At 57.8% G+C, this 27,225-nt stretch overlaps 1 protein-coding gene across 1 annotated transcript in view; it reads right to left on the bottom strand.

Moving 5' to 3' along the window:
* Nucleotides 1-4,415: 4,415 nt before the first annotated feature.
* The window catches only part of LRRC27 (leucine rich repeat containing 27), a 30,723-nt gene continuing 7,913 nt past the window's right edge, over nt 4,416-27,225 (bottom strand). The window contains exons 5-11 of the mRNA XM_055424379.2: nt 25,554-25,706; nt 23,579-23,942; nt 21,678-21,821; nt 18,984-19,086; nt 7,472-7,569; nt 6,488-6,617; nt 4,416-5,998 (exon numbers count right to left, since the gene is read on the bottom strand). Of these exons, the coding sequence (XP_055280354.2) occupies nt 5,852-5,998; nt 6,488-6,617; nt 7,472-7,569; nt 18,984-19,086; nt 21,678-21,821; nt 23,579-23,942; nt 25,554-25,706 (1,139 nt within the window). The 3' untranslated portion in view covers nt 4,416-5,851. The remainder of the gene's footprint in view (nt 5,999-6,487; nt 6,618-7,471; nt 7,570-18,983; nt 19,087-21,677; nt 21,822-23,578; nt 23,943-25,553; nt 25,707-27,225) is intronic.

The raw sequence follows: 27,225 nt of genomic DNA, 5'->3' as shown, positions 1-27,225 counted from the left end.
GGCCACGGCTGGGGGCAGAGTCCACGGCAGCAAGGGCTCAGAGACAGAAGGGCCGGGGGAGGGGCAAATGCCAGTACTGACCTGCGGAGACTGGCATCCACAGCCGGGGACCCCCAGGCTCCACACAGGGCTGGTGATGTAGCCACCAGAGAAGACAGCCCCACGTAGGACCCCGTGGACACAGGCTCTGCCTCTGCAGACTGGGGGCCGGAGGCCAGCTCAGTGTGCTGGCATCCAGTCCGGGGGCAGCCCCCATGGGCGGCCGTCGCCTGCCTGGGGCAGAGGGCGGGCTCAGTGGGCACGTGCCCACCACCCCTACAAAAGCAGAGGCTCCCAGGAGGCTACCAACAGGTTCAGAACAGGGGCTGGAACCAAGACCCAGAGGTGAGGCAGACACAGCGGGGGTCTGTGGGCCCGTCTGGACTCTGAGTCCTCGCAGATGTCTGCCAGCTGGGCGTGGCCCTGACTTGCCAGAGGCCCTCCTGCACTGGCCTTTCCTGGGCGGTGCCCAGAGGCGTGCAAAAGGGGAGCGCAGGGCCCCCCACAGCAGAGGGCTGGGCGGCCTGCGATGGAGTCCATGCAGGGCACACGGGGACGCGTGCTGTGCTGGTTCACGGCCCGAGCCTCGGGGAGGCCTGGGGGCCTCTGCGCTGCACCTATGAGCCCCAAGAAACCTGAGGAGGGCCAGGCACCTGCCACAGAGGCCGCATGGAGGGGACCACGAACCGCAGAGTGTGCTGGGGAGACGGGTAGTGACGAGAGAACTGGCCCGAGGAGGCCCGGTGACCCAGGAGCGGCCACACATGCTTGCTGTTCAACAGTGAGCTGCCCGCTCCCCGCCACCATCTGTGGCCTCTGTAGGCTGCATGGGGTCTCCCGGCTCTGGCAGGACCAGATCCTCTAGTGCCACCTGGAAGTCAAACTCCGCACATCTCAAGCCTCGTAAAAAAATCACTCTGCTGTAAGAATGGCTTAGAAACAGCGTAAAAGTCAAAGACTGTCAGATGGTGGGTTGCTTTTTTAAATAATAGAACAACTCAGCATTAGCACGTTCAATGTAATCATATAGTATTGCTTAACTGTGAAATTAGAAAAATGATACAGATGAACTTATTTGCAAAGCAGAAATAGACACAGACAGAGAACAAATATGCGGATACCAAGGGCGGGGGTGGCAGGATGAACTGGGAAATTGGGATTGACATACATACATACACTACTCAGTATAAAATACATCTGATGCTGAAGCTCCAATACTTTGGTTAGAACTGGACATGGATCAACAGACTGGTTCCAAATTAGGAAAGGAGTACGTCAAGGCTGTATATTGTCACCCTGCTTATTTAACTTATATGCAGAGTACATCATGAGGAACGCTGGGCTGGAGGAAGCACAAGCTGGAATCAAGATTGCTGGGAGAAATATCAATAACCTCAGATATGCAGATGACACCACCCTTATGGCGGAAAGTGAAGGGGAACTAAAGAGCCTCTTGATGAAAGTGAAAATGGAGTGTAAAGAAGTTGGCTTAAAATTCAACATTCAAAAAACTAAGATCATGGCATCCAGTGCTGTCGCTTCATGGCAAATAGATGGGAAAACAATGGAAACAGTGTCAGACTTTATTTTTTTGGGCTCCAAAATCACTGCGGATGGTGACTGTAGCCATGAAATTAAAAGACTATTCAATTGCTTGCTCCTTGGAAGAAAAGCTATGACCAACTTAGACAGCATATTAAAAAGGAGACATTACTTCACTGACAAAGGTCCATCTAGTCAAGGCTATTTCCAGTGGTCATGTATGGATGTGAGACTTGGACCATGAAGAAAGCTGAGCACAGAAGAATTGATGCTTTTGAACTGTGGTGCTGGAGAAGACTCTTGAGAGTCCCTTGGACTGCAAGGAGATCCAACCAGTCCATCCTAAAGGAGATCAATCCTGGGTGTTCATTGGAAGGACTGATGCTGAAGCTGAAGCTCCATCACTTTGGCCACCTCATGCGAAGAGCTGACTCATTGGAAAAGACCCTGATGCTGGGAAAGATTGAAGGCAGGAGAAGAAGGGGACGACAGAAGATGAGATGGTTGGATGTTGTCACCAACTCAATGGACATGAGTTTGAGTCAGCTCCGGAAGATGGTGAAGGACAGGGAAGCCTGGGGAGCGGCAGTTCATGGGGTTGCAAAGAGTTGGACATGACTGAGCGACTGAACAGCAACGTGGACCTACAGTTCAGCACAGGGAGCTCTGCTCAGGGTCCTGTGGTGACAAGGACCTAACTGGGAAGGAAATCCAGAACGGAGGGATGTGTGTGCACACACAGCTGATTCACTTCGCTGTGCATCAGAAACTAACACTGCAAACAACGGCGCTCCAATAACATTAACTTAAAAGGCAAACTGTGATACCGAAACCCCCAGAAAAGCTCAGTGTGAGGGCTGATACCCTTCCATCTTTGTGTCTGTCTGTTCTGCTGGTTGGCGATTCCCTCCGCTCTCCTCGCTGCTCATCTGAAGTTCCCTGTGCTCTGCATCCCGTTACGAGTTAGTGATCCTTTATCTTCTCTCTCCATTTTGGAAAATTAGACGTGTGTTTTCTTCCCTGTGTCCCCCGACCCCACAGCTTCCCTTCCCTTCCCTCTCTGCTTCCCCAGATAAAATTTTTTAAAATAATTTTCCAAAAAAAAAAACTGGTTTTAGGGACCTCCCTGGTAGTCCAGTGGTTGAGAATTCACCTTGCAATGGAGGGGGTGCGGGTTCGATCCCTGGTCAGGGAGCTAAGATCTCACATGCTTCTGGGGCCAAAAAAAATCAAGACATAAATCAGAAGCAACATTGTAACAAACATTCAATAAAGACTAAAAAAATGGTCCACATCAAAAAAATACATTTTTTAAATTGTTGTAAAAACTTGTTTTATTGATCCTTTTTTCTAGTTCATGAAGCTTTGCATTCTTTTTTTATGACTTGCACGTTTTATAATTTTTATTTACTTATTCAGTTATTTGGCTGTGCTGGGTTTCTGTTGCTGTGTATGTTTTCTCTGGCTGTGGTGAACAGGGGCTTTGCGTTGCCGTGGCTTCTCGTCACAGAGCTCAGCTCTGGGGCACACGGGCTCAGCAGTCCAGGCTCCTGGGCTCCAGAGCACAGGCCCCATAGTTGTGGCACGGGGGCTTAGTTGCTCTGATGAAGACAGAATCTTCCCGGGCCAGGGGCAGCACCCATGTCTCCTGCACTGGCAGGCAGATTCTTTACCACTGGGCCACAAGGGAAGCCCCAAAATAATTTTAAATAAAAAAAAAAAAACATTTAAAATCAGAGAACAGCAAGGGAAGAATAAAGGAACAAAAACATGAGACTCATAAAACAAACAGTAACATGTTGTTCAGTCGCTCAGTCGTCCGACTCTCCGCGACCCCATGAATCACAGCACGCCAGGCCTCCCTGTCCATCACCAACTCCCGGAGTTTACCCAGACTCATGTCCGCAGAGTCGGTGATGCCATCCAGCCATCTCATCCTCTGTCGTCCCCTTCTCCCGCCTTCAAAATTTCCCAGCATCAGGGTCTTTTCCAGTGAGTCAGCTCTTTGCATCAGGTGGCCAGAGTATTAGAGCTTCAGCTTCAGCGTCAGTTCTTCCGAAGAATATCAACATGGGAGACTTAGAGTCACCCGTATGACCGTAAGGGATCAAAGACTCTAATTAGAGGACAGAGATTGTCAGGCTGGAGAAAGGAAGAAAGGCCCAACACCTGAGAGGCACTCTACACGTAAAGACAGAGGAAGACTGCATGGAGGGACAGAACACTAACTGGCGCCACAGCGGTACCTGTACTAATAACAGGCACGAGGGACCTTGAGGCAGGAAGGAGGAAACAAGAAATTGAGACGTTCCATATTGATAAAAAGTTTAAGTCAACAGGAAGACAAAACAGTGCTACATGTGCGGGCACCTAACAGCACAGTTCCAGACTACACAGCTGAAGGGACGTCCACGTCCACCGCCGTGGCTGGAAGCGGTGCCCAGCAGACAGGAGAGGACGGACAGACCCTGAAGATGCAGGGGACGACCTCACACGGACACACCACGTCCCACCACGCCAAGCAGATTCGAGCTGCACCACACGGGACGTTTCCCAACAGAAGTCCTGAGGCAACTGTGAAGCCTGTCTCCATACACGTCACAGGCCTGGGGTTCACAGCAAGCCAGACCCTCCAGCTAAGCCTTCGGACCCCACGGGCCCTCCCACTGCCTGAGTGGACCTGGAACGCCAGCCCAGCTGCTCCGACCCTGCAGAGGTCAGAGATGTTTACCATCACTATATGACATTAATATAAGCACGCGCTACTTTTGTTGTCGTTCAGCCGCTGAGTCGTGTTCGACTCTTTGGGACCCTGCAGCATGCCAGGCCTCCCTGTCCTTCACCATCTCCCAGAGCTGCTCAAACTCAAGTCCACCGAGCCGGTGATGCCGTCCAGCCACCTCCTCCTCTGTTGTCCCGTCTCCTCCCGCCTCAATCTCCCCGGCGTCGGGGTCTGAGCTGGCTCTTTACATCAGGTGACCAAAGTATTGGAACTTCAGCATCAGTCCTTCCAGTGAATTTCATTCAGGGTTGATTTTCTTTAGGATTGACTGGTTTGATCTCCTTGTAGTCCAAGGGACCTCAAGAGTCTTCTCAGATGTTACATACTATATAATGACACACACTACAATTATTTTATTATTTACCTCCTTTCCCAGCTGCTTTGTTTTGCAGTAACTTCTTACATTCAGCTCAGTTCAGTCGCTCAGTCGTGTCCGACTCTTTGCGACCCCAGGAACCACAGCACGCCAGGCCTCCCTGTCCATCACCAACTCCCGGAGTTCACTCAAACTCATGTCCATCGAGTCGGTGATGCCATCCAGTCATCTCATTCTCTGTCGTCCCCGTCTCCTCCCACCCCCAATCCTTACCAGCATCAGAGTCTTTTCCAGTGAGCCAACTCGTCGCATGAGGTGGCCAAAGGATTGGAGTTTCAGCTTCAGCATCAGTCCTTCCAATGAACACCCAGGATTGATCTCCTTTAGGATGGACTGGTTGGATCTCCTTGCAGTCCAAGGGACTCTCAAGAGTCTTCTCCAGCACCACAGTTCAAAAGCATCGATTCTTCGACGCTCAGCTTTCTTCACAGTCCAACTGTCACATCCATACATGACCATGGGAAAAACAATAGCCTTGACTAGACGGACCTTTGTTGGCAAAGTAATGTCTCTGCTTTTAAATATGCTATCTAGGTTGGTCATAACTTTCCTTCCAAGGAGTAAGCGTCTTTTAATTTCACGGCTGCAATCAGCATCTGTAATGATTTTGGAGCCCAAAAAAATAAAGTCTGACACTGTTTCCCCATCTATTTCCCATGAAGTGATGGGACCAGATGCCATGATCTTAGTTTTCTGAATGTTGAGCTTCAAGCCAACCTTTTCACTCTCCTCTTTCACTTTCATCAAGACGCTTTTGAGCTCCTCTTCACTCTCTGCCATAAGGGTGGTGTCATCTGCATGTCTGAGGTTTTGTTGAGCCGGGGCCCAGGCGAGGTGGGAGGGGCGCAGGGGAGGGAGGCGTGCCTGAGGGCAGGCAGCGCGCTCTGCTCTGCCCGCGATCGATCGACTGACGGACACGGAGCCGCACGCCTGTCACCAAGCTCTCCTTTAATGCAGCTCAGACCCCCGCGGGCTCAGAGCGTGAGGATGGGAGGATGGACACACAGACGCTCGGGCTCTGCGCCAGGGGTGCCCTGGGAGGGCAGCGAGCCACGGCCCGTCCTCCAGGTGAGAAGCAGCTGTCAGTAGTGTCCGTAAACGTGTTCAGATTCTTAAAACTTTGGGTTAAAAAATATATTCTGAGGCCGGGACGCAGCTGGCCTGAGCGACAGGCTCCCGGGCAGAGCAGCGCACTGGTGGCTTCTGTTCAAGGCCGACCTCAGTTTCAGCTTCAGGACTTCATCGTGCAGCCTCCGGGCCTCGGGGACAGAGGGGGGTTCAGGTCAGCCCTGATGCAGAGGCACGGTGGGGGCGGAGCCTGTGCCCTGGGCCTGGAGCCGCCCCCAAGGGGAGGGCCCCCCACACCCCGCAAGCCTCAGCCCCCTCTGCTGCGGGTCTCCCTTCCTGCATAGGCTGGACCAGGAAACAGTGAGATGGAGAATCAGGGAGCCAGGGGGCCAGCGTCAGAGCAGCCCCCTCCTGTCAGAGGGCTGGTGTGCATCGTGCAGGGGTCTCCCTTCCGTCCCACTTCCCACACTCCCTTACCCACCCCCACCGAGACCCCTCCCCCAGGACAGCGCCACCAGAGACGCGGGTCACATCTGCCCCCGGGGCCTGTATCGTCAGGCTCAGGGAGACCATTCAGGACCCGCTGATTCCACTTCCTTCCTGCCCTCCAACCCCGTGACCCCGGGAAACCCCAAGGTTAGAGCCCATGTGGCTCCCTCCGGGTTTCAATGGACACTCACCATCTCCACGTCCCGGGCAGCCCTCCCGATGTCCTCGAGGGGTGCCAGCCCCCGGAACCTGCTCCTCCGCGCGTGCAGCTGCTGGGCCTGCGGCTTCAGCGTCTCCTCCAGAATCTGCCCTCGGAGGCCGCTGCGGGGACAGGGTGTGGGGAGACAGCTGCTCGCCTGCCCAACCTGGAGCACCTTCTGTCCCCACGGCCGGGAGGGACAGCTCCTGCTGCCTCGGGCGCCCACCCACAGGGGACAGGCCGCCTCCTGCGCCCCTTCCTGCTGGACCTGCTCTGTTTCAAACCCTCAGGTTCACGTGAGACGTTACACACCGAGAACACTGCACTCAGTGCCTTGTGAAGCAGGATGTGTCTGTTTCCAGTGGGAACACGCGGTTTTAATAATTCCTCACAGAGCAACAGAGCATGGCCTCAGGGTGACATTGGACGGGTCTGCTCAGCGAGGCCCGGGGCCGCGTCCCCCACAAGACGTCGGGAGCGCGGTGGGGAGGGTGGTAGACCCTGTGGCACACCCCTGCCGGGGCCCTGAGATGCACCCCCCCCAGCACAGAGGCAGCCTGAATCCTCAGGACAGAGCCCACGGTGAGGGGCCTGACTGCCCTCATCTCAGACCCCAGCTCCTGGGAAGCCCTGCCCACTGGGCGGGGTGTCTGTGCACGGCCGTGGCCGGCCGTGGGCTTGCTAAGGGGCCACAGGGGTGATGAGGGATCCCAGAGGTGCGAGCACCCCCCACCAACTCCTCAGCTGCAGGTCAGACCCCCCTATGGCTGCCTTAATCCACCAACGGACCTGTGACACTTTCCCAATTTCTAGGATGACGGAGGAACGAGCCTCTGCCATCCACAGGTCACAGCACAACCACCTTCCTCCAGGGCCCTCAGACCAGAGCTGGTGCCTGTGGAGGGGGCGGGGCAGGCGGATGGACTCATACCCGGTTACCAACGAGGTTGCCAACCTCATTTCCTGACAGGCTTACAGCGGTTTCTCTTTGCTTTGTTTCACTTTTCCAGGCGAATTCTTTGGCATTTTCTTGTTCTCTCTCGGGTCCGTGGCGAAGACAATTTTTGCCGCCCCCTGGAAGATGCAGCAAGAGCCTTTTAGGAAGACAGCCATTGATGCCAAGGCAGCCGCCAGGCACAGCACGCTCGCGCCCCTCACTCTGGGGTCCCAACCCTCGGCCTGCGCGGGGTGGGGGGGGGCGCGCGAGGCTAAAGAGCAGGACACGGGCCCGGCCCGGGGCGAGGGCACAACACACCTGATGGCGTTCGATCACTAAGTCAAGCTAACGTGCGGCTCACGCCTGACTCATAAAGTAGGGAAAGCAGAAGAAGCCTTGCAGTCAGAAAACCTGAATTACAGACTCATCGGCCTGGATCAATGGCACGACGACCGGCACAGACAGACTTTGAAAACGCGCCAGAAGCAGCAGAGCTGGCTTTTCCGAGACGGGCCTCTGTGGCTCTACGTGAGCTCAAGGCCCCCCCATGTGCGCAGGGACAGCTGGGGCTTAGGGGTGTCCCCTGACTAGCCCCCTGCCGCCCAATCCAAGGCCGGTGAGCCCCGACTGCTCTCAGGGACCCCACAAGCTCCGGACGGTGACTGTCCAGCATCTCCAGCAGGACATCTTCTCCTCCCTCCCTGGAAGCAGCCACGACAGGTTCTTCTGGGCGGAAGGGCCCTGTGCACGGGCCAGGGAGGGCAGGATAGAGGCTGCGTGGTTCTGTAAGGATTCACAGACTGCTTAGGCCTTCCCTGGTGGGACAGCAGATAGGCGTCCACCGGCCAGTGCAGGGGACACGGGTTTGATCCCTGGTCCGGGGGGAGTCCACGCGCCGCGGGGCAGCTAAGGTGTGCCACAACGTGCTGCGAGAGCCGCCGCTCCTGACGCCTGACGCCCAGAGCGCGGGCTCTGCGGCGAGAGAAAGCACCGCCCATGCGCCAGCGGAGCGGCCCCTGCTCACGACAACTAGAGGAAGCCTGCACCCAGCAACCGAGAGCCCGTGCAGCCAAAAATAAAATAAAACAAGAAAAGAATTCACAGACCGCTGCAATTTATCTCGAAAACAACAAATTCCTTAAAAGGTCTGGGTTAGGGCATTACACAGTGTATGTCAACAGCACTGAATGTTAGAGAGCCATCAGCTCTGGGGCCTGGGGCGTCTCCCCTAGATTTCTGATCACTTGGGCCTGGTGTGTTTTATCTGAGTTTGCTTGTCCACCTTCCCGCGGTGGCCATCCTGTGTCCTGCCCGATTCCTGTTCCCTGTCTACTGGGTTTGCCATTCCAGAACTTTCCTTTCTCTCCTCCTCATGCTGGCCACACCTGGATGCCTGGGTGGAATTCTCCTGTGCCCTGACCTCCTTGGCTCCCATGCGGACGCCCAGTGCTCTGGGCCCTATGCAGACTGTGCGCTCCTGAAGGTGCCCTGCCCCCTGCTGTTGGGGTATGCTCTTGCTGCGCTGCTGGGGTGCCCTGGGCTCCCACAGAACCTGTGACCCGTGCTTCCTACCCTAGCCATCCTGTGGCAGTTTTCTCCTGGCAAGGACCTGAAAGATTTCTGCCGTCAGGGCTACAAGCTGGGGGCTCTGCAGCCCTGTAACCGGGACGTGAGTGGCAACACGGCAGAGCCGTCGCCTGGTGCTGCCTGCAGTTGCCCCCACCCCCCACTGGACCCTGAGAACCAGACTGACCCCCCAGTCCAGAGAGCTTAGACTTGTGCATCTGAAGTACACGAGTGTGTCCGTGTGTGTGAAGTGTGAGTGTTTCTGTGTGCGCATCAGGGCGCACCGCTGACGCAGGGACTGTGTGTCTGTGTGTGAAGTGTGCGAGTGTGTCCGTGTGTGTGAAGTGTGAGTGTTTCTGTGTGCGCATCAGGGCGCACCGCTGACGCAGGGACTGTGTGTCTGTGTGTGAAGTGTGCGAGTGTGTCCGTGTGTGTGAAGTGTGAGTGTTTCTGTGTGCGCATCAGGGCGCACCGCTGACGCAGGGACTGTGTGTCTGTGTGTGAAGTGTGCGAGTGTGTCCGTGTGTGTGAAGTGTGAGTGTTTCTGTGTGCGCATCGGGGCGCACTGCTGACGCAGGGACTGTGTGTCTGTGTGTGAAGTGTGCGAGTGTGTCCGTGTGTGTGAAGTGTGAGTGTTTCTGTGTGCGCATCAGGGCGCACCGCTGACGCAGGGACTGTGTGTCTGTGTGTGAAGTACACGAGTGTGTCCGTGTGTGTGAAGTGTGAGTGTTTCTGTGTGCGCATCAGGGCGCACCGCTGACGCAGGGACTGTGTGTCTGTGTGTGAAGTGTGCGAGTGTGTCCGTGTGTGTGAAGTGTGAGTGTGTCCGTGTGTGTGTCGGGGCGCACCGCTGACGCAGGGACTGTGTGTCTGTGTGTGAAGTGTGCGAGTGCGTCTGTGTGTGTGAAGTGTGAGTGTTTCTGTGTGCGCATCAGGGCGCACCGCTGACGCAGGGACTGTGTGTCTGTGTGTGAAGTACACGAGTGTGTCCGTGTGTGTGAAGTGTGAGTGTTTCTGTGTGCGCATCAGGGCGCACCGCTGACGCAGGGACTGTGTGTCTGTGTGTGAAGTGTGCGAGTGTGTCCGTGTGTGTGAAGTGTGAGTGTTTCTGTGTGCGCATCGGGGCGCACCGCTGACGCAGGGACTGTGTGTCTGTGTGTGAAGTGTGCGAGTGTGTCCGTGTGTGTGAAGTGTGAGTGTTTCTGTGTGCGCATCAGGGCGCACTGCTGATGCAGGGACTGTGTGTCTGTGTGTGAAGTGTGCGAGTGTGTCCGTGTGTGTGAAGTGTGAGTGTTTCTGTGTGCGTCGGGGCGCACCGCTGACGCAGGGACTGTGTGTCTGTGTGTGAAGTGTGCGAGTGTGTCCGTGTGTGTGAAGTGTGAGTGTTTCTGTGTGCGCATCAGGGCGCACCGCTGACGCAGGGACTCTGTGTCTGTGTGTGAAGTGTGCGAGTGTGTCCGTGTGTGTGAAGTGTGAGTGTTTCTGTGTGCGCATCAGGGCGCACCGCTGACGCAGGGACTGTGTGTCTGTGTGTGAAGTACACGAGTGCGTCCGTGTGTGTGAAGTGTGAGTGTTTCTGTGTGCGCATCAGGGCGCACCGCTGACGCAGGGACTGTGTGTCTGTGTGTGAAGTGTGCGAGTGTGTCCGTGTGTGTGAAGTGTGAGTGTGTCCGTGTGCGCATCAGGGCGCACCGCTGACGCAGGGACTGTGTGTCTGTGTGTGAAGTACACGAGTGCGTCCGTGTGTGTGAAGTGTGAGTGTTTCTGTGTGCGCATCAGGGCGCACTGCTGATGCAGGGACTGTGTGTCTGTGTGTGAAGTGTGCGAGTGTGTCCGTGTGTGTGAAGTGTGAGTGTTTCTGTGTGCGCATCAGGGCGCACCGCTGACGCAGGGACTGTGTGTCTGTGTGTGAAGTGTGAGTGTTTCTGTGTGCGCATCAGGGCGCACCGCTGACACAGGGACTGTGTGTCTGTGTGTGAAGTACACGAGTGCGTACGTGTGTGTGAAGTGTGAGTGTTTCTGTGTGCGCATCAGGGCGCACTGCTGATGCAGGGACTGTGTGTCTGTGTGTGAAGTGTGCGAGTGCGTCCGTGTGTGTGAAGTGTGAGTGTTTCTGTGTGCGCATCGGGGCGCACCGCTGACGCAGGGACTGTGTGTCTGTGTGTGAAGTACACGAGTGCGTCCGTGTGTGTGAAGTGTGAGTGTTTCTGTGTGCGCATCAGGCCGCACCGCTGACGCAGGGACTGTGTGTCTGTGTGTGAAGTGTGCGAGTGTGTCCGTGTGTGTGAAGTGTGAGTGTTTCTGTGTGCGCATCAGGGCGCACTGCTGATGCAGGGACTGTGTCTCTGTGTGTGAAGTGTGCGAGTGTGTCCGTGTGTGTGAAGTGTGAGTGTGTCCGTGTGTGTGTCAGGGCGCACCGCTGACGCAGGGACTGTGTGTCTGTGTGTGAAGTACACGAGTGTGTCCGTGTGTGTGAAGTGTGAGTGTTTCTGTGTGCGCATGAGGGCGCACCGCTGATGCAGGGACTGTGTGTCTGTGTGTGAAGTGCGCGAGTGTGTCCGTGTGTGTGAAGTGTGAGTGTTTCTGTGTGCGCATGAGGGCGCACCGCTGATGCAGGGACTGTGTGTCTGTGTGTGAAGTGTGCGAGTGTGTCCGTGTGTGTGAAGTGTGAGTGTTTCTGTGTGCGTCGGGGCGCACCGCTGACGCAGGGACTGTGTGTCTGTGTGTGAAGTGTGCGAGTGTGTCCGTGTGTGTGAAGTGTGAGTGTTTCTGTGTGCGCATCAGGGCGCACTGCTGATGCAGGGACTGTGTGTCTATGTGTGAAGTGTGCGAGTGTGTCCGTGTGTGTGAAGTGTGAGTGTTTCTGTGTGCGCATCAGGGCGCACTGCTGATGCAGGGACTGTGTGTCTGTGTGTGAAGTGTGCGAGTGTGTCCGTGTGTGTGAAGTGTGAGTGTTTCTGTGTGCGCATCAGGGCGCACTGCTGATGCAGGGACTGTGTGTCTGTGTGTGAAGTGTGCGAGTGTGTCCGTGTGTGTGAAGTGTGAGTGTTTCTGTGTGCGCATGAGGGCGCACCGCTGACGCAGGGACTGTGTGTCTGTGTGTGAAGTGTGCGAGTGCGTCCGTGTGTGTGAAGTGTGAGTGTTTCTGTGTGTGCGTCAGGGCGCACCGCTGACGCAGGGACTGTGTGTCTGTGTGTGAAGTACACGAGTGTGTCCGTGTGTGTGAAGTGTGAGTGTTTCTGTGTGCGCATCAGGGCGCACTGCTGATGCAGGGACTGTGTGTCTGTGTGTGAAGTGTGCGAGTGTGTCCGTGTGTGTGAAGTGTGAGTGTTTCTGTGTGCGCATCAGGGCGCACCGCTGACGCAGGGACTGTGTGTCTGTGTGTGAAGTACACGAGTGTGTCCGTGTGTGTGAAGTGTGAGTGTTTCTGTGTGCGTCGGGGCGCACCGCTGACGCAGGGACTGTGTGTCTGTGTGTGAAGTGTGCGAGTGCGTCCGTGTGTGTGAAGTGTGAGTGTTTCTGTGTGCGCATCAGGGCGCACTGCTGATGCAGGGACTGTGTGTCTGTGTGTGAAGTGTGCGAGTGTGTCCGTGTGTGTGAAGTGTGAGTGTTTCTGTGTGCGCATCAGGGCGCACTGCTGATGCAGGGACTGTGTGTCTGTGTGTGAAGTACACGAGTGTGTCCGTGTGTGTGAAGTGTGAGTGTTTCTGTGTGCGCATGAGGGCGCACCGCTGACGCAGGGACTGTGTGTCTGTGTGTGAAGTGTGCGAGTGCGTCCGTGTGTGTGAAGTGTGAGTGTTTCTGTGTGCGCATCAGGGCGCACCGCTGACGCAGGGACTGTGTGTCTGTGTGTGAAGTGTGCGAGTGTGTCCGTGTGTGTGAAGTGTGAGTGTTTCTGTGTGCGCATCGGGGCGCACTGCTGATGCAGGGACTGTGTGTCTGTGTGTGAAGTGTGCGAGTGTGTCCGTGTGTGTGAAGTGTGAGTGTTTCTGTGTGCGCATCGGGGCGCACTGCTGATGCAGGGACTGTGTGTCTGTGTGTGAAGTGTGCGAGTGTGTCCGTGTGTGTGAAGTGTGAGTGTTTCTGTGTGCGCATCAGGGCGCACTGCTGATGCAGGGACTGTGTGTCTGTGTGTGAAGTGTGCGAGTGCGTCCGTGTGTGTGAAGTGTGAGTGTTTCTGTGTGTGCGTCAGGGCGCACCGCTGACGCAGGGACTGTGTGTCTGTGTGTGAAGTGTGCGAGTGTGTCCGTGTGTGTGAAGTGTGAGTGTTTCTGTGTGCGCATCAGGGCGCACTGCTGATGCAGGGACTGTGTGTCTGTGTGTGAAGTGTGCGAGTGTGTCCGTGTGTGTGAAGTGTGAGTGTTTCTGTGTGCGCATGAGGGCGCACCGCTGACGCAGGGACTGTGTGTCTGTGTGTGAAGTGTGCGAGTGCGTCCGTGTGTGTGAAGTGTGAGTGTTTTTGTGTGTGCGTCAGGGCGCACCACTGACGCAGGGACTGTGTGTCTGTGTGTGAAGTACACGAGTGTGTCCGTGTGTGTGAAGTGTGAGTGTTTCTGTGTGCGCATCGGGGCGCACCGCTGACGCAGGGACTGTGTGTCTGTGTGTGAAGTGTGCGAGTGTGTCCGTGTGTGTGAAGTGTGAGTGTGTCCGTGTGCGCATCAGGGCGCACTGCTGATGCAGGGACTGTGTGTCTGTGTGTGAAGTGTGCGAGTGTGTCCGTGTGTGTGAAGTGTGAGTGTTTCTGTGTGCGCATCAGGGCGCACTGCTGATGCAGGGACTGTGTGTCTGTGTGTGAAGTGTGCGAGTGTGTCCGTGTGTGTGAAGTGTGAGTGTTTCTGTGTGCGCATCGGGGCGCACAGCTGCTGCAGGGACTGTGTGTCTGTGTGTGAAGTGTGCGAGTGTGTCCGTGTGTGTGAAGTGTGAGTGTGTCCGTGTGCGCATCAGGGCGCACTGCTGATGCAGGGACTGTGTCTCTGTGTGTGAAGTGTGCGAGTGCGTCTGTGTGTGTGAAGTGTGAGTGTTTCTGTGTGCGCATCGGGGCGCACCGCTGACGCAGGGACTGTGTGTCTGTGTGTGAAGTGTGCGAGTGTGTCCGTGTGTGTGAAGTGTGAGTGTGTCCGTGTGTGCGTCAGGGCGCACCGCTGACGCAGGGACTGTGTGTCTGTGTGTGAAGTGTGCGAGTGTGTCCGTGTGTGTGAAGTGTGAGTGTTTCTGTGTGCGCATCAGGGCGCACCGCTGACGCAGGGACTGTGTGTCTGTGTGTGAAGTGTGCGAGTGTGTCCGTGTGTGTGAAGTGTGCGAGTGTGTCCGTGTGTGCGTCAGGGCGCACCGCTGACGCAGGGACTGTGTGTCTGTGTGTGAAGTGTGCGAGTGCGTCTGTGTGTGTGAAGTGTGAGTGTTTCTGTGTGCGTCGGGGCGCACCGCTGACGCAGGGACTGTGTGTCTGTGTGTGAAGTGTGCGAGTGTGTCCGTGTGTGTGAAGTGTGAGTGTGTCCGTGTGTGCATCAGGGCGCACTGCTGATGCAGGGACTGTGTGTCTGTGTGTGAAGTACACGAGTGTGTCCGTGTGTGTGAAGTGTGAGTGTTTCTGTGTGCGCATCAGGGCGCACTGCTGACGCAGGGACTGTGTGTCTGTGTGTGAAGTGTGCGAGTGTGTCCGTGTGTGTGAAGTGTGAGTGTTTCTGTGTGCGCGTCAGGGCGCACTGCTGACGCAGGGACTGTGTGTCTGTGTGTGAAGTGTGCGAGTGTGTCCGTGTGTGTGAAGTGTGAGTGTTTCTGTGTGCGCATCGGGGCGCACTGCTGACGCAGGGACTGTGTGTCTGTGTGTGAAGTGTGCGAGTGTGTCCGTGTGTGTGAAGTGTGAGTGTTTCTGTGTGCGCATCGGGGCGCACTGCTGTCGCAGGGACTGTGTGTCTGTGTGTGAAGTGTGCGAGTGTGTCCGTGTGTGTGAAGTGTGAGTGTTTTTGTGTGTGCGTCGGGGCGCACTGCTGATGCAGGGACTGTGTGTCTGTGTGTGAAGTGTGCGAGTGCGTCTGTGTGTGTGAAGTGTGAGTGTTTCTGTGTGCGCATGAGGGCGCACCGCTGACGCAGGGACTGTGTGTCTGTGTGTGAAGTACACGAGTGTGTCTGTGTGTGTGAAGTGTGCGAGTGTGTCCATGTGTGCGTCAGGGCGCACCGCTGACGCAGGGACTGTGTGTCTGTGTGTGAAGTACACGAGTGTGTCCGTGTGTGTGAAGTGTGAGTGTTTCTGTGTGCGTCGGGGCGCACCGCTGACGCAGGGACTGTGTGTCTGTGTGTGAAGTGTGCGAGTGCGTCTGTGTGTGTGAAGTGTGAGTGTTTCTGTGTGCGCATGAGGGTGCACCGCTGACGCAGGGACTGTGTGTCTGTGTGTGAAGTACACGAGTGTGTCTGTGTGTGTGAAGTGTGCGAGTGTGTCCGTGTGTGCGTCAGGGCGCACCGCTGACGCAGGGACTGTGTGTCTGTGTGTGAAGTACACGAGTGTGTCCGTGTGTGTGAAGTGTGAGTGTTTCTGTGTGCGTCGGGGCGCACCGCTGACGCAGGGACTGTGTGTCTGTGTGTGAAGTGTGCGAGTGTGTCCGTGTGTGTGAAGTGTGAGTGTTTCTGTGTGCGCATCAGGGCGCACCGCTGACGCAGGGACTCTGTGTCTGTGTGTGAAGTGTGCGAGTGTGTCCGTGTGTGTGAAGTGTGAGTGTTTCTGTGTGCGCATCAGGGCGCACCGCTGACGCAGGGACTGTGTGTCTGTGTGTGAAGTACACGAGTGCGTCCGTGTGTGTGAAGTGTGAGTGTTTCTGTGTGCGCATCAGGGCGCACCGCTGACGCAGGGACTGTGTGTCTGTGTGTGAAGTGTGCGAGTGTGTCCGTGTGTGTGAAGTGTGAGTGTTTCTGTGTGCGCATGAGGGCGCACCGCTGATGCAGGGACTGTGTGTCTGTGTGTGAAGTGTGCGAGTGCGTCTGTGTGTGTGAAGTGTGAGTGTTTCTGTGTGCGCATCAGGGCGCACCGCTGACGCACGGACTGTGTGTCTGTGTGTGAAGTGTGCGAGTGTGTCCGTGTGTGCGTCGGGGCGCACAGCTGCTGCAGGGACTGGGTGAGTCTCAGATGGGAGGAGGCTGGGGGCGGGTGCCGGGCAGCACGGGGGTCATGCAGGGCTAATCTGCCAGGTCACCTCTAAGTGGGTCACCAGACCGGCCGCCTGCGTCACCATCTCCAGCCCAGCAGCACTTGCTTGACCTCAGAAGGAGCCTAAGGCCGGGGGAGGCTGGGGGGCGGGGGGAGCAGGAGCCGGCCAGCTCCTCCTGTCTCTCCCACCCCCGCGGGACAGCTGCCGCAGACGCAGCGGAATCGGAACCTCCTGCCTGGGGGGTGGGGTGCTGCACACACGGGGCCACAGGTCAGGCCCATCCGCTGTGGCCCCCGAGCAAGCGCCAGGTCCAGTGGGGGCTTCTTACACACGGACACCTGCCTTTACCTTTAAGACGCAATGGGTGTGATTCTGGCCGCACCCCCAGCCCCGTGCTGCCTTTACCAGAGCACAGCGCGTGGACTCCAAGGTCACTGACAAAGCTGCTGGGTTCAGAGCATCATGAAAACCGAGGACACCACGCTTTTGAAAGAGTGGGTGGTGAGTCACGAGGCTCGGGGCCCCGCCCGGGCCACAGGAAGCTTCCTGACCGGTGTGGGGGGCGGACAGGGTGTCGGCGACTCCGGCAGAGCCCACAGCCAGGCCCTGGGAGGCCCGGAGCCCCCGTGTCCCCACGGGCCAGCCTGGCCAGGCTCCTCCTCCAAGTTCGCAGGGACAGGGATGGCGGTGGACAGAGCCCCCAGCTCTGCCTAAGTTCGCCCCTGCAGATGATGCTGAGGGCCACTAACGTGCTTCCCACCTACAGGCCTGCCACACGATTGCTTTAATTCTCTGAGACAGGCCCCCGGAAGTCTCCCAAGAATTTAGTGTCTTTAACTCTCCCAGACAAGCTCCTGGAAGCGGACGGCCTGCAGCTGGCCCTCCGTGACCCCGTCTCTCTAGGCTGCCCCCTGAGTGCGCTGGCTGCTGCTGACAACTGGAGCACCGAGACGCGGGTGTCTCTGGGTTTTCTGCCACCCGGGCGTCGTCTGCGACCTGCCTGTCCTGTTTGTCTACTGCACTCTTTAAAAACCCTATTTGTGGTCTTTGTTTATACATTGTACCTTTTACATTTTATACATTGTACTTTTATACATTGTACCTTTCTTTATACATTGTACCTTTTGGTACAAATATATGTCACAAATAATCTCCCCATTGTTTGACTTTGATCATAGTATTTTAGGCCATGAAAAATACTTCTGCTTTTACTTTCCTATTTTCAGTTTCACCGTTGTTACATTTAACTTAGGAGGCAAAGTGCTACTCCAGGTTTACAGACACGCTTCAATTCCTAGGCTGTGAACCCTAGTAACCAAGTGACAGGATGCCATGTTTCTCAGTAAAATATAAAATACACACAACGGGACAAGCTTCTTCTTGCACAGCGTCACAGAAGTCATTTCCAGCTGGAGGGAAGCATGCAAAGAGGCAGCGAGCTCCAGGAACACGCGCCCGGAGCGCGCAAATACCGCACCCTGGGTCGTGGCCGCCCCGTGGGGGCAGCGGAGGGGCAGAGAAGCAAAGTACCCGTCCACACTCAGAACGTCACTTGGCCCCAAAGAGGAAGGGATTTCAACACAGGCCATGATGCCGACGCGCCTTGAGAACGCGACGCTCAGTGAAATGACCATCATGGCGCACACACAGGGTGCCCTCACTCATGGGGGTCCCAGGAGTCGGACACAGAGGGTGGGGAGGGGCCAGGGCTGGGGAGCCAGTGCTGCACGGGACACAGCGGCCATCTGGGAGACGTGAAGGCCCTGCAGATGGACGAGGTGGTGCTTGTAGAGCGCTGGGACCGAGCTAAGTGCCCCTGGACTGTGCGCTCAACCACGGTCCAGATGGCTCGTGGTCTGTTTCAGGCCCTCAGGCACAAGTGACTCGTGGCAGCTCCTCATCCGATAGCCACCACGGCCACAATGACGCTTAATCCCAGCCCCGCAATGGGGCCCTGGTTTCTAGGGGTCACCTTGACGATCCCCTCTGTGCTCCAGGTGGGAAGAGGTGCCCTCATCGCCATGAAGAGGCTGCGGGGGGCAGGGGGTGCAGGTGGAGGGGAAATGGGCCTCCTGGACCCTTGGGGAGGGGAGGAGGTCTCCTGCCCATCTTGTGGCCCGTGGCCTAGACTGTGGACCGGAGTCCAGCCTGGGGGCCCTGAGTCCAGGATTGCAAACCCTTCTGCTGCCGGATCAGTACCCAGGCGGGCCGAGTGCCAAGGGACTCCAGAGGGACAACAGGCCAGCACGTCCCCCACAGCTGGCCCAGGTGGTCTTCTGGGCAGGGCACCCACACAGTTCGGCCAACGGCTGTCTGGAGCCCAGAGCCTGTGCAGATTGAGGTGGACGGGCAACAGCCCCACCCCTGCTCTGAAGACACACCTGGGGGGCTGGGCCCTGGGCAGAGCGGATGGGCTGCAGGGGGGCCCTGGACGCGGGTGGAGTGACTTCATTATTGGTGTCTCACATGCAGGGGTGGGGGACTGCACACACAAGGCTGCCCTGAGTGGAGCAGGTGATGAGGCCTGGACGCCAAGACAGTCGCTTTGGGAGCCCAGAGGATGGTGCAGGGCAGTGACGCCCGCTCCGGGAGGACCCAGGCCTGAGCTGCAGGCAGGTGAGGTGTGAGCTCAGGGAAGCGGTCTGAGCACCCACAGGGGGCTCCTGGGAGGCCAGGCAGCGGGGCTGCAGGGGGGCGGCCGGCGGAGGCCAGGACAGGGTGGACAAGCTGGTGGTCTCTGTTTTCTGCGTGAGGTCACCGCTGGCAGAGGGACAGGACAGCGAGCTGACTGATGGGCTTTGCAAGTCCTCCCCTCCGCGGGCGCCCCCTCCCCGCCCCCCACGTACCGGGCTCCTCCGAGGGGGCGGGGCTGGCAGGCGCCCGGGCTCCGCCGGCCTTCTCCTCATCACCTGGGCGCGCTCCCTCCACTCCTGCAGCGCTCGCTTGTCTCTGGGGGGGTCGGGGGGACAGCAGAACGTGAGCGCTGTGGGTAAAACAGCTCTCAGCTCACATGTGTTTCTACGGTCACTTCTAGAGCTTCACACAAAAGCCCATCACTCCGGGCCCCCCCTCAGAGGGCAGACGCCAGCTGGACACCTAGGCCTCCTGGGCAGCGCTTGGCGCCTCTGAGTCTGTCTGGACCTCCCGACAGGGACCAGTCCGGCCCTGGCCAGCCCCTGTCCGCTGAGGCACCAGGACCCTTTCCAGGTGGGCCCAGCTGGGGCTGCGAGCTCCAAAGTCAAGGCCTCAGGCATTCTCGGGTCTGCACGCAGCCGGAGGGGGATGCCTGAGCCTCAGCAGGAGCCTGAGCCCCGTCTCTGCCGCCCGGCGCCCACGGCCGGGCTGTTGGCAGCATATAAGCGGCTGTACCACAAACCCCGGATGATGCCTGGGGCTCGCTGCCTCTGTGGTGCCGGGCACTGTGCCCGGAAGGTCCCCGACTGAATAGAGCGCAGCTCTGCCCAGGCCGTGGCCTGCGGCTTCACGCTCTGGGCTCCATCTCTGTCTCCAGCCCAGGCGGCCGCGAGCCTATTTGAACCGAGTCCTGACTCCTCTGGCGAACCCTTCCGGCCCCCAGTCCTGGCTCTTGTTTCCTCTCCAGGCAGAGCCCTCCAGACTCCCCAACTCCTTCCTGCGGCCCAGCCTCCACCCGGAGGCACCAGACCCCCTCCGTCCTCAGGGTCACAGTGCGGGGTCCTCCTGGGCTCCTGGCTCCTGCCCTTCAAGGCCTCTGTCCTGGGCTCCAGCCCGAGGGAGGCACGGGCTTTGGTGCTCCAAGCAGAGCACTTCGCCCCCTGGGGCCCCACCTCCAGCCCCGCCTGCCAGGAGCTCCCTGTGGGCGCTCAGACCCCTTTCCTGCACCTCAGTCACCCCTCACTCCTCCTGAAGCTCAGGCCTGGGTCCTCCCAGAGTGGGTGTCACTGCCCCGCACCCTCCTCTGGGGGCTGAGCCGTCCTGGGACCCCTCACCGGCCTGCTCGTTCCCAGGCCCACTGAGAGGCTGGCTGTCCTCGCCCCCTGCCCCCGCCTCCCGGGAGGGCCAGGCGCCCCCTTTGCACCTGCACAGAGCCCTCCTCACCTGCAGGGCTGCCCAGCCCCAGCCCCCAGCCGCTGCCCACAGGCAGCTGTGGCTCTGCCTGCAGGCTCCTCTGTCAACTCTCTGCCGCCTCTCAGGAAACGGGCGGCAAGGGACCCGCTCCTTAAGAGGCACAGACCGAGGTCCTGGGGAGCTGCAGGAGCACAGACAGCCGGGACCATGTGGAGGCCGGGCCACTGGCAAGGCCCCACGCTGGGCCCGGGGGCACCCGCTGGTCTCAGGCCCATGGCAGAGAATCAGGAGGGAGCTGCCACCCACCCTCTGACTCCAGAGCTGCTCGGAGAGGGCAGGCGTCTCCCTGGGCCCCACGGAGCTGGACCCTCGTCTGCCCTGCCTCTTAGGTCCCCAGCCCAGCACCCAGCTGAGCTGGAGGGTGGGGCAGTGAGCAACGGAGGCAGAGGTACTCAGGAGAGGTGGTGGGCAGCCACCCCTGCAGACCTGCTTGGATGGGGAGGGGGCGGGGGCACCTTGGGGGGCACAGTGGGGGCGTGGGCTCCACGCGGCACGTGGGTGCATGGACACCTGGGGGACAGGAGGGCAGCCCAGGGGAGCCCAGGCCACACTGCCTTGCTCAGCAGCACAGTCACGGGGTGTGGGGCCCCGGGGCGGGGACTCCATGTTCCCTGCCCGGGTCTGAGCGCCTGGCAGCACCGGCCTTTCCCTGAAGGTGACAGAACCCAACTGGAAAAGCACGTCCGGGCCGGGACCAGCACGCGGGCCCATCGGAACATTTGCTCTGCGAACCCTCTGTGCCCGAGGGTCCTGAGAGAAGACATTCAGGCAGGCTGATTCCAGGAGGTTTATTCAATTTGCAAGGCGGGCGCGGGACCGCGGGGGCAGAGCGGGCCTGCTAGGAGGGGAGGCTGTGCCCACCGCAGCCCCAGGGAGGGGGGCGGACAGACCCTGCCCTCCATCCCCCAACCCTGTGACCTCCTGCCAGACGCCCCACTGGGCAAACCCAACCAGAGGGTGGGGGCACCCGGGCATCTGGAGGCAGTCTGACTGTGCTAGGTGGTCTCTGGGGGCCCAGGGTGCAGTGGAGACGGGCAGTTGGTGGGGCTGGAGGGCAGAGGGCGGACAGTGAGGTCGGGACCAAGCTGACCCCCCACGAGGCCGACCGAGTCAGCCCAGGCCCCGGGGTAGGGGCAGGATGAGCCCACGGACAGCGCGCTACTGTAAGCAACTTCCCTTAAAAAAAGGCCTGTGAGCAGATGACAAACGGGAGAGGACGGACTCGGGGAGGAGCCGGGGGAGGGCGGTGGACGAGGGGCTGTGCCCAGCTGCAGAACAGCACGGCGGCTTCCAGCGAAGCCAAGACCCCTGGCGCTCCCCTGACCCCGATCCCGGGTGCCCCCACCCCTGACCCCAGTGACCCTCACCTGACCCGGGGGGACCCCTCACCCGAGGCACCCCCCTGACCCCAGGCTCGCCCCCCTCAACCTCACCTCCTGCTCTGCTCCTGAGTCTGCCTCTCCCGCAGCTCCTGGAGGGCCAGGTCCCTGCTCTCCCCCAGCTGCCTGGCGCGGACCAGGGCCTGCTGGGTGGAGTCCAGCTCGGGCAGCATGCCCTGGAAAGAGGTCATCTTCATCCTGTGACGACACAAGGTCGTCAGCCGAGCGCGTCACGCAGCCCAAGATGGGCCCTAGGGGTGAGCGCGGGGCTGTGGGCGGCTCCCTGCGGAAGCCCCAACGGTCACTGTCAGTGGGCAGGGCCTCCACCCCCTCCCCAGGCCAGGTCGTGACTGGACGACACCTGGGACCAGGTGGGACTGTGCTACTGTGGGAAAAGGTGGGTATGGACCTAGATGAACTAGGTCATCGGGGCCTCTGCTGGGGAGCCCTGTGCTGTGAGCCCAGGGCCACGGCCAAGTAGTGACCTCCCCACGGCGACGACCCTCCAACGATGCTTTCCTCTGAGAAAGTCTCAAACCGACAGAACGGATGAAGAAACGGTGCAGTGAACACATGCACCCTTTTCCTATGGATCTAAGCTCTTCTGTTTCCCCAAAGCGACCAGCCTTGTCAGCTCAGATGGGCCCGTACTCACAGCCTCGCCACAGACTTTTGCCACAGACTTTCACCACAGACTTGCGGGGCAGGTGCCCACACGGTCCACAGGGCCGCAGGCGAGTGACACGGACGTCCTGTGTCCTGGATGACGTCACCGTCCGTGCCCACGTATGAGCTGTGTTCACCAGTGTCACTGGGGCACGTTCTCTCTGTACACACAAACATCCAGACACATGTGCACACCATGCACACACACACCACACACATCATGCACACACACACACACACCACATGCACACACACACACACCATGCACACACACACACACACACCACATGCACACACACACACACCATGCACACACACACACACACACCACACACACACACCATGCACACACACACACACACACCACATGCACACACACACACACCATGCACACACACACACACACACCACGCACACACACACACCATGCACACACACACACACCATGCACACACACACACACACCACGCACACACACACACCATGCACACACACACACACCACACACACACATACCACATGCACACACACACACACCATGCACACACACACACACACCACACACACACACACACACCATGCACACACACACACACCACACACACACATACCACATGCACACACACACACACCATGCACACACACACACACACACCACACACACACACACACCACATGCACACACACACACACATCATGCACACACACACACCACACACACACACACACCACATGCACACACACACACACACACCACACACACACACACCACATGCACACACACACACACACATCATGCACACACACACACACCACACACACACACACACCACATGCACACACACACACACACACCACGCACACACACACACACCATGCACACACACACACACACCACGCACACACACACACACCATGCACACACACACACACCATGCACACACACACACACCATGCACACACACACACACACACCACGCACACACACACACACCATGCACACACACACACACCACACACACACATACCACATGCACACACACACACCCCACACACACCCCACGCACACACACACAGCGTCTGAGCTTTTCTCTCATGTAACCTCTTGCTCTGAGCCCGTTCCCCTGGCCCCCTCACCGTCTGGGTAACTTGAACCCTAAACCAGGGCTGGCACCTGCCAGTCTCGGGAGGGCGACGTGGACACACATCCCCCTGACATCGTAACAGGGCCTCGCAGAACACCGTGACAACCTGTGGGGCCCGCATCCAGCCTCGCCTGCCGCCTTCACCTGTAGAGGGGCCTGGGGCGGGGGAGCGGCTTCTCCTTGGTGCTCAGTGCGGCCCTGAGATTGGGGGGCAGCTCCACTGGCAGGAGCTGGTTCCCCGGTGCCCCCGCCCGCTCATTCTCCACGATCTCCTGCCGCAGCTTCCAGAACCGCCGGATCTCCTCCTCGCTCGGCCAGTCCTCCGGGGGCTCGGTGGACCTCCCGGGCCCGTGCAGGTCCAGTGTTTCAACAGGTGGGAAAAAGTCTGCCTTTTCTGTTACCACGCTTCCCTGTGGCTCCTGAGAACGAATGGTTTCTTTGTTAGGCATGCACTCTTCGGATGAGTCCAACAGGGGCTGTGGCAGATCCCTTACGGTCATCTTTTTAACTGGGAAAATGGATAGCGAACAAAAGGCCGTTTTAGTAGATTGCACCTCCACACCCGAGACGCACACAGCCTGGAGCCCTCTCCCTGCAGTGGTCCCTGCACAGAGAAGGCTGGGGGGCTCCCTGTGCCCCAGGCCCTCACACTCCACATAAGTCCATACAAATGAAGATAATCTTCACCATCTAGACCTTCTAATATCTGCTTCTAATTGATGCTCAGCCCACACACCTGCCATTTATTATTGCAGCACTTTTGTTGACTTTAGACACTTTGATCTCTAGAAGAATCAAGTGAAAAAACTGGCCCCAAACATATTCATCCCGAGGTGCACCAGACCCCTCATCAGGCGTTAGGGCCATAGCATCCTGCAGACAGGGGTCATCTGGCCTCACATGGCCTCTGGCGGGGCAGGACCCGATGTGCTGACTGACAGACAGGGGGCCTGGGCCTGCTGTGGACTAGGCGTGGGGGCTCACCCACCAAGCCCTGCCTCAGCCTGAGGCACACCCCCAAGACCCAACGGCCCCTGGCATTCTTCAACACACTGAGACAGCTTTGTCCGTCCAAGTTACCTTCTGGTACAAAGCGAATTCATCTTCAGCTTTCAGCCTAATTGATTTACCATTTTCTACCCTTTTCCCCAGTCAATCATGTATGTATTATGTTAGGACCAATACAGCCCTCTTTGTAAAAATACAAATAAAAATACAATGGGACTGAAAGATAATGAGCTTTAACTGCACAATAAAACGTTAAATTCTAAACAATACATTCAGTGTCAGGGGTCACAACTTTGTTTCTTGAAGCGGAGGCCGCTCTCCGTGTTCTGGGGAGACTGGAATATGGGCGGGTGAACACCAGGACTCACAGGTTAGCATGATGGCACCTGCCCTTCGGAACCCTGGCCCGGGTCTACTCCCATGGGAACCCAAGGGTGCACGAGCCGGGCGCACTGTGGCTGCATCGCGCGTGGCTCGTGTGAGCCCAGGACGGCCTGGTCCCGACCACTACGTGCTGGGGGTCGCTGTTTTTTTTTAAAGAAAAACAGTTTTCAAAATGGGCAAAGATGTTTTAAAAAGTCTTAAGAAGTGACAAGAAATGAGTGTACGTGTCCAATTTGCTTGTGGACAATTGACTCAGCGTTGGAGACAAACAGGACCCGGCACGTTCCGAACACAGGATGAGGTGCCAGCAGAGACAGCTCTTAGAGTCCAGCGAAATGGAGGCAGAAACGAACGCTGACGATCACCCCACGTGGCACGGAAACAGCTAACGCGTGACAATGGAAACCTATTGTGTCTGGCCATCTGGTGTATTTTCAAGTGACTCCTGGGGTGGTCACCTCGTGGGGGCTCGCAGGTGAGGACGGCTTCGTCTGAACCACCCCAGTGGGCTTTTTACCCAAACCTACCCTTGACAAGCTCAGTGACAGGCACTGAGGATGCAAACCCATGCACACGGAACCAGGAAGACACGCGGCTCTGAGGGAGCACAGAGGTCTGTGCGAGTCTGGCAGGGGATGTGCCAGGTGCCTTTACCCCACGTGACTCTCTGGAGCCCCAGTGTTACAGAGCACTGGCACTGGTACGTCCTAACAATCGCGCCACCCACCTTGAGGGGAGCCATCGTGGGGGGCCACGTGCTCGGCTGCACAGATCTGCAGGAAGGTCAGGATGGCCACCAGCCCCTTCTGCACCACTAGCGGCGGCGGGAACTCCAGGGGGCAGTGCCGCAGGCTCAGGGCCTTCAGCGTGGTCACACTCCCTGCGGGAGAGCAGAGCCATCAGCACCACTGCCCAGCGGGAACCGGCTGGTCAGGGCAGCCCGGCCCCCAACACGAGGGAAAGAAAGCTGGCCAAGGCTCTGGGGTGAAAGCTCATAACAGATGTCTGAGATCTGCTTCAAAAAAAAAAAAAATCTCTGCAGGGGAGAGGGGTTCTGTGGATGAAGACCATGGTGGTGATGGAAGACCATGGTGGTGATAAAATTAAATACGGAAACGGAAGCGGCAACCGTGGCCCTCAGGTGAAAACTAAAATACAAAGATCTGTCATATGCTTTCTCAAAGACCTGTTTTCAACAACTACATCAGAAACTACAGGTCATACAGAAAAGGAGGAGCAGGAGGAGAACGGGATGTACACTCAGGAAACACAAGTTGGCAGAGACTGTCTCCCGTTGGCCCAGGCGCAGGATTTAGCACACAGAAACCTCAAACCGTCATTTTAAACGCGTCCAAAGAAATGAAAATAAAAACCACCACAGCAACAACCCGTGTCTAAATGATTAAAGGAAAACGCAGTGAAATGACTCAACAAACGTCAGTAAAAAGTAGAAACTACACAAAAGAAGCAAGTGGAAGTTCTGGAGTTGAAAATTACGAAGACTGAGATGAAAATCTACCGGAGTGGCTCAGCAGCAGGCGTGAGACGGGGAAGCAGTAAGTGAACTTGAAGAGGAAGGAGCGGGAAGTCTCCATCTGAAGGTCACAGAGGAGAAAGGGCTAAAACCAGAGCAGGGCCTCCAGAGACTGTGGAACGACGGCAGGTGTGCAAACGTGTGTAAGGAGAGCAAAGATGCAGAAAGGAGCAGAAGAGTCACGCACGGAGACCACAGCCACAAAGGCTCCGAGGCGACGACAGACACGAATCTACACTCTCGAGACGCTCAAAGGGATTCACACCGGGACGTCTCGGTGCAATTCCTGACGACCGAGAAAATAACCTTGGAAACAAGGCATTACGTGAAGGAACCAGCCACAGGGTCTGGTTTTTCCAGTAGTCATATCTGGATGTGAGAGTTGGACCATAAAGAAGGCTGAGAACCAAAGAACTGATGCTTTCAAACTGTGGTGCTGGAGAAGACTCTTGAGAGTCCCTTGGACTGCAAGGAGATCCAACCAGTCCATCCTAAAGGAGATCAGTCCTGGGTGTTCATTGGAAGGAATGATGTTGAAGCTGAGGCTCCAATAATTTGTCCACCTGATGAGAAGAGCTGACTGATTGGAAAAGACCCTGATGCTGGGAAAGACTGAAGGCAGGAGGAGAAGGGGACGACAGAGGATGAGATGGTTGGATGGCATCACCGACTCAATGGACGTGAGTTTGAGCAGCTCCGGGAGACAGTGAAGGGGCCGAGGGAAGGGCGGCTGGATGGGGAGGGCGCCTGGGCCCACAGAGCCCTGCCGCTGCCCTCCCTGAGCACCACAGGGCCCTGCGTCCGCGGTGCTCACACGTGTGCACACATGCAGGATGTCTGCGTGACAGTGGCAGCCCCCGTGAGC

This window comes from Moschus berezovskii, chromosome 12 (assembly GCF_049115385.1).
Source record: "Moschus berezovskii isolate FMDL1 chromosome 12, NW_MosBer_1.0, whole genome shotgun sequence".
Lineage (NCBI taxonomy): Eukaryota > Metazoa > Chordata > Mammalia > Artiodactyla > Moschidae > Moschus > Moschus berezovskii.
The sequence above is the reverse complement of the archived record's forward strand: the minus strand, read 5'-3'. Positions and strand labels throughout refer to the sequence as shown.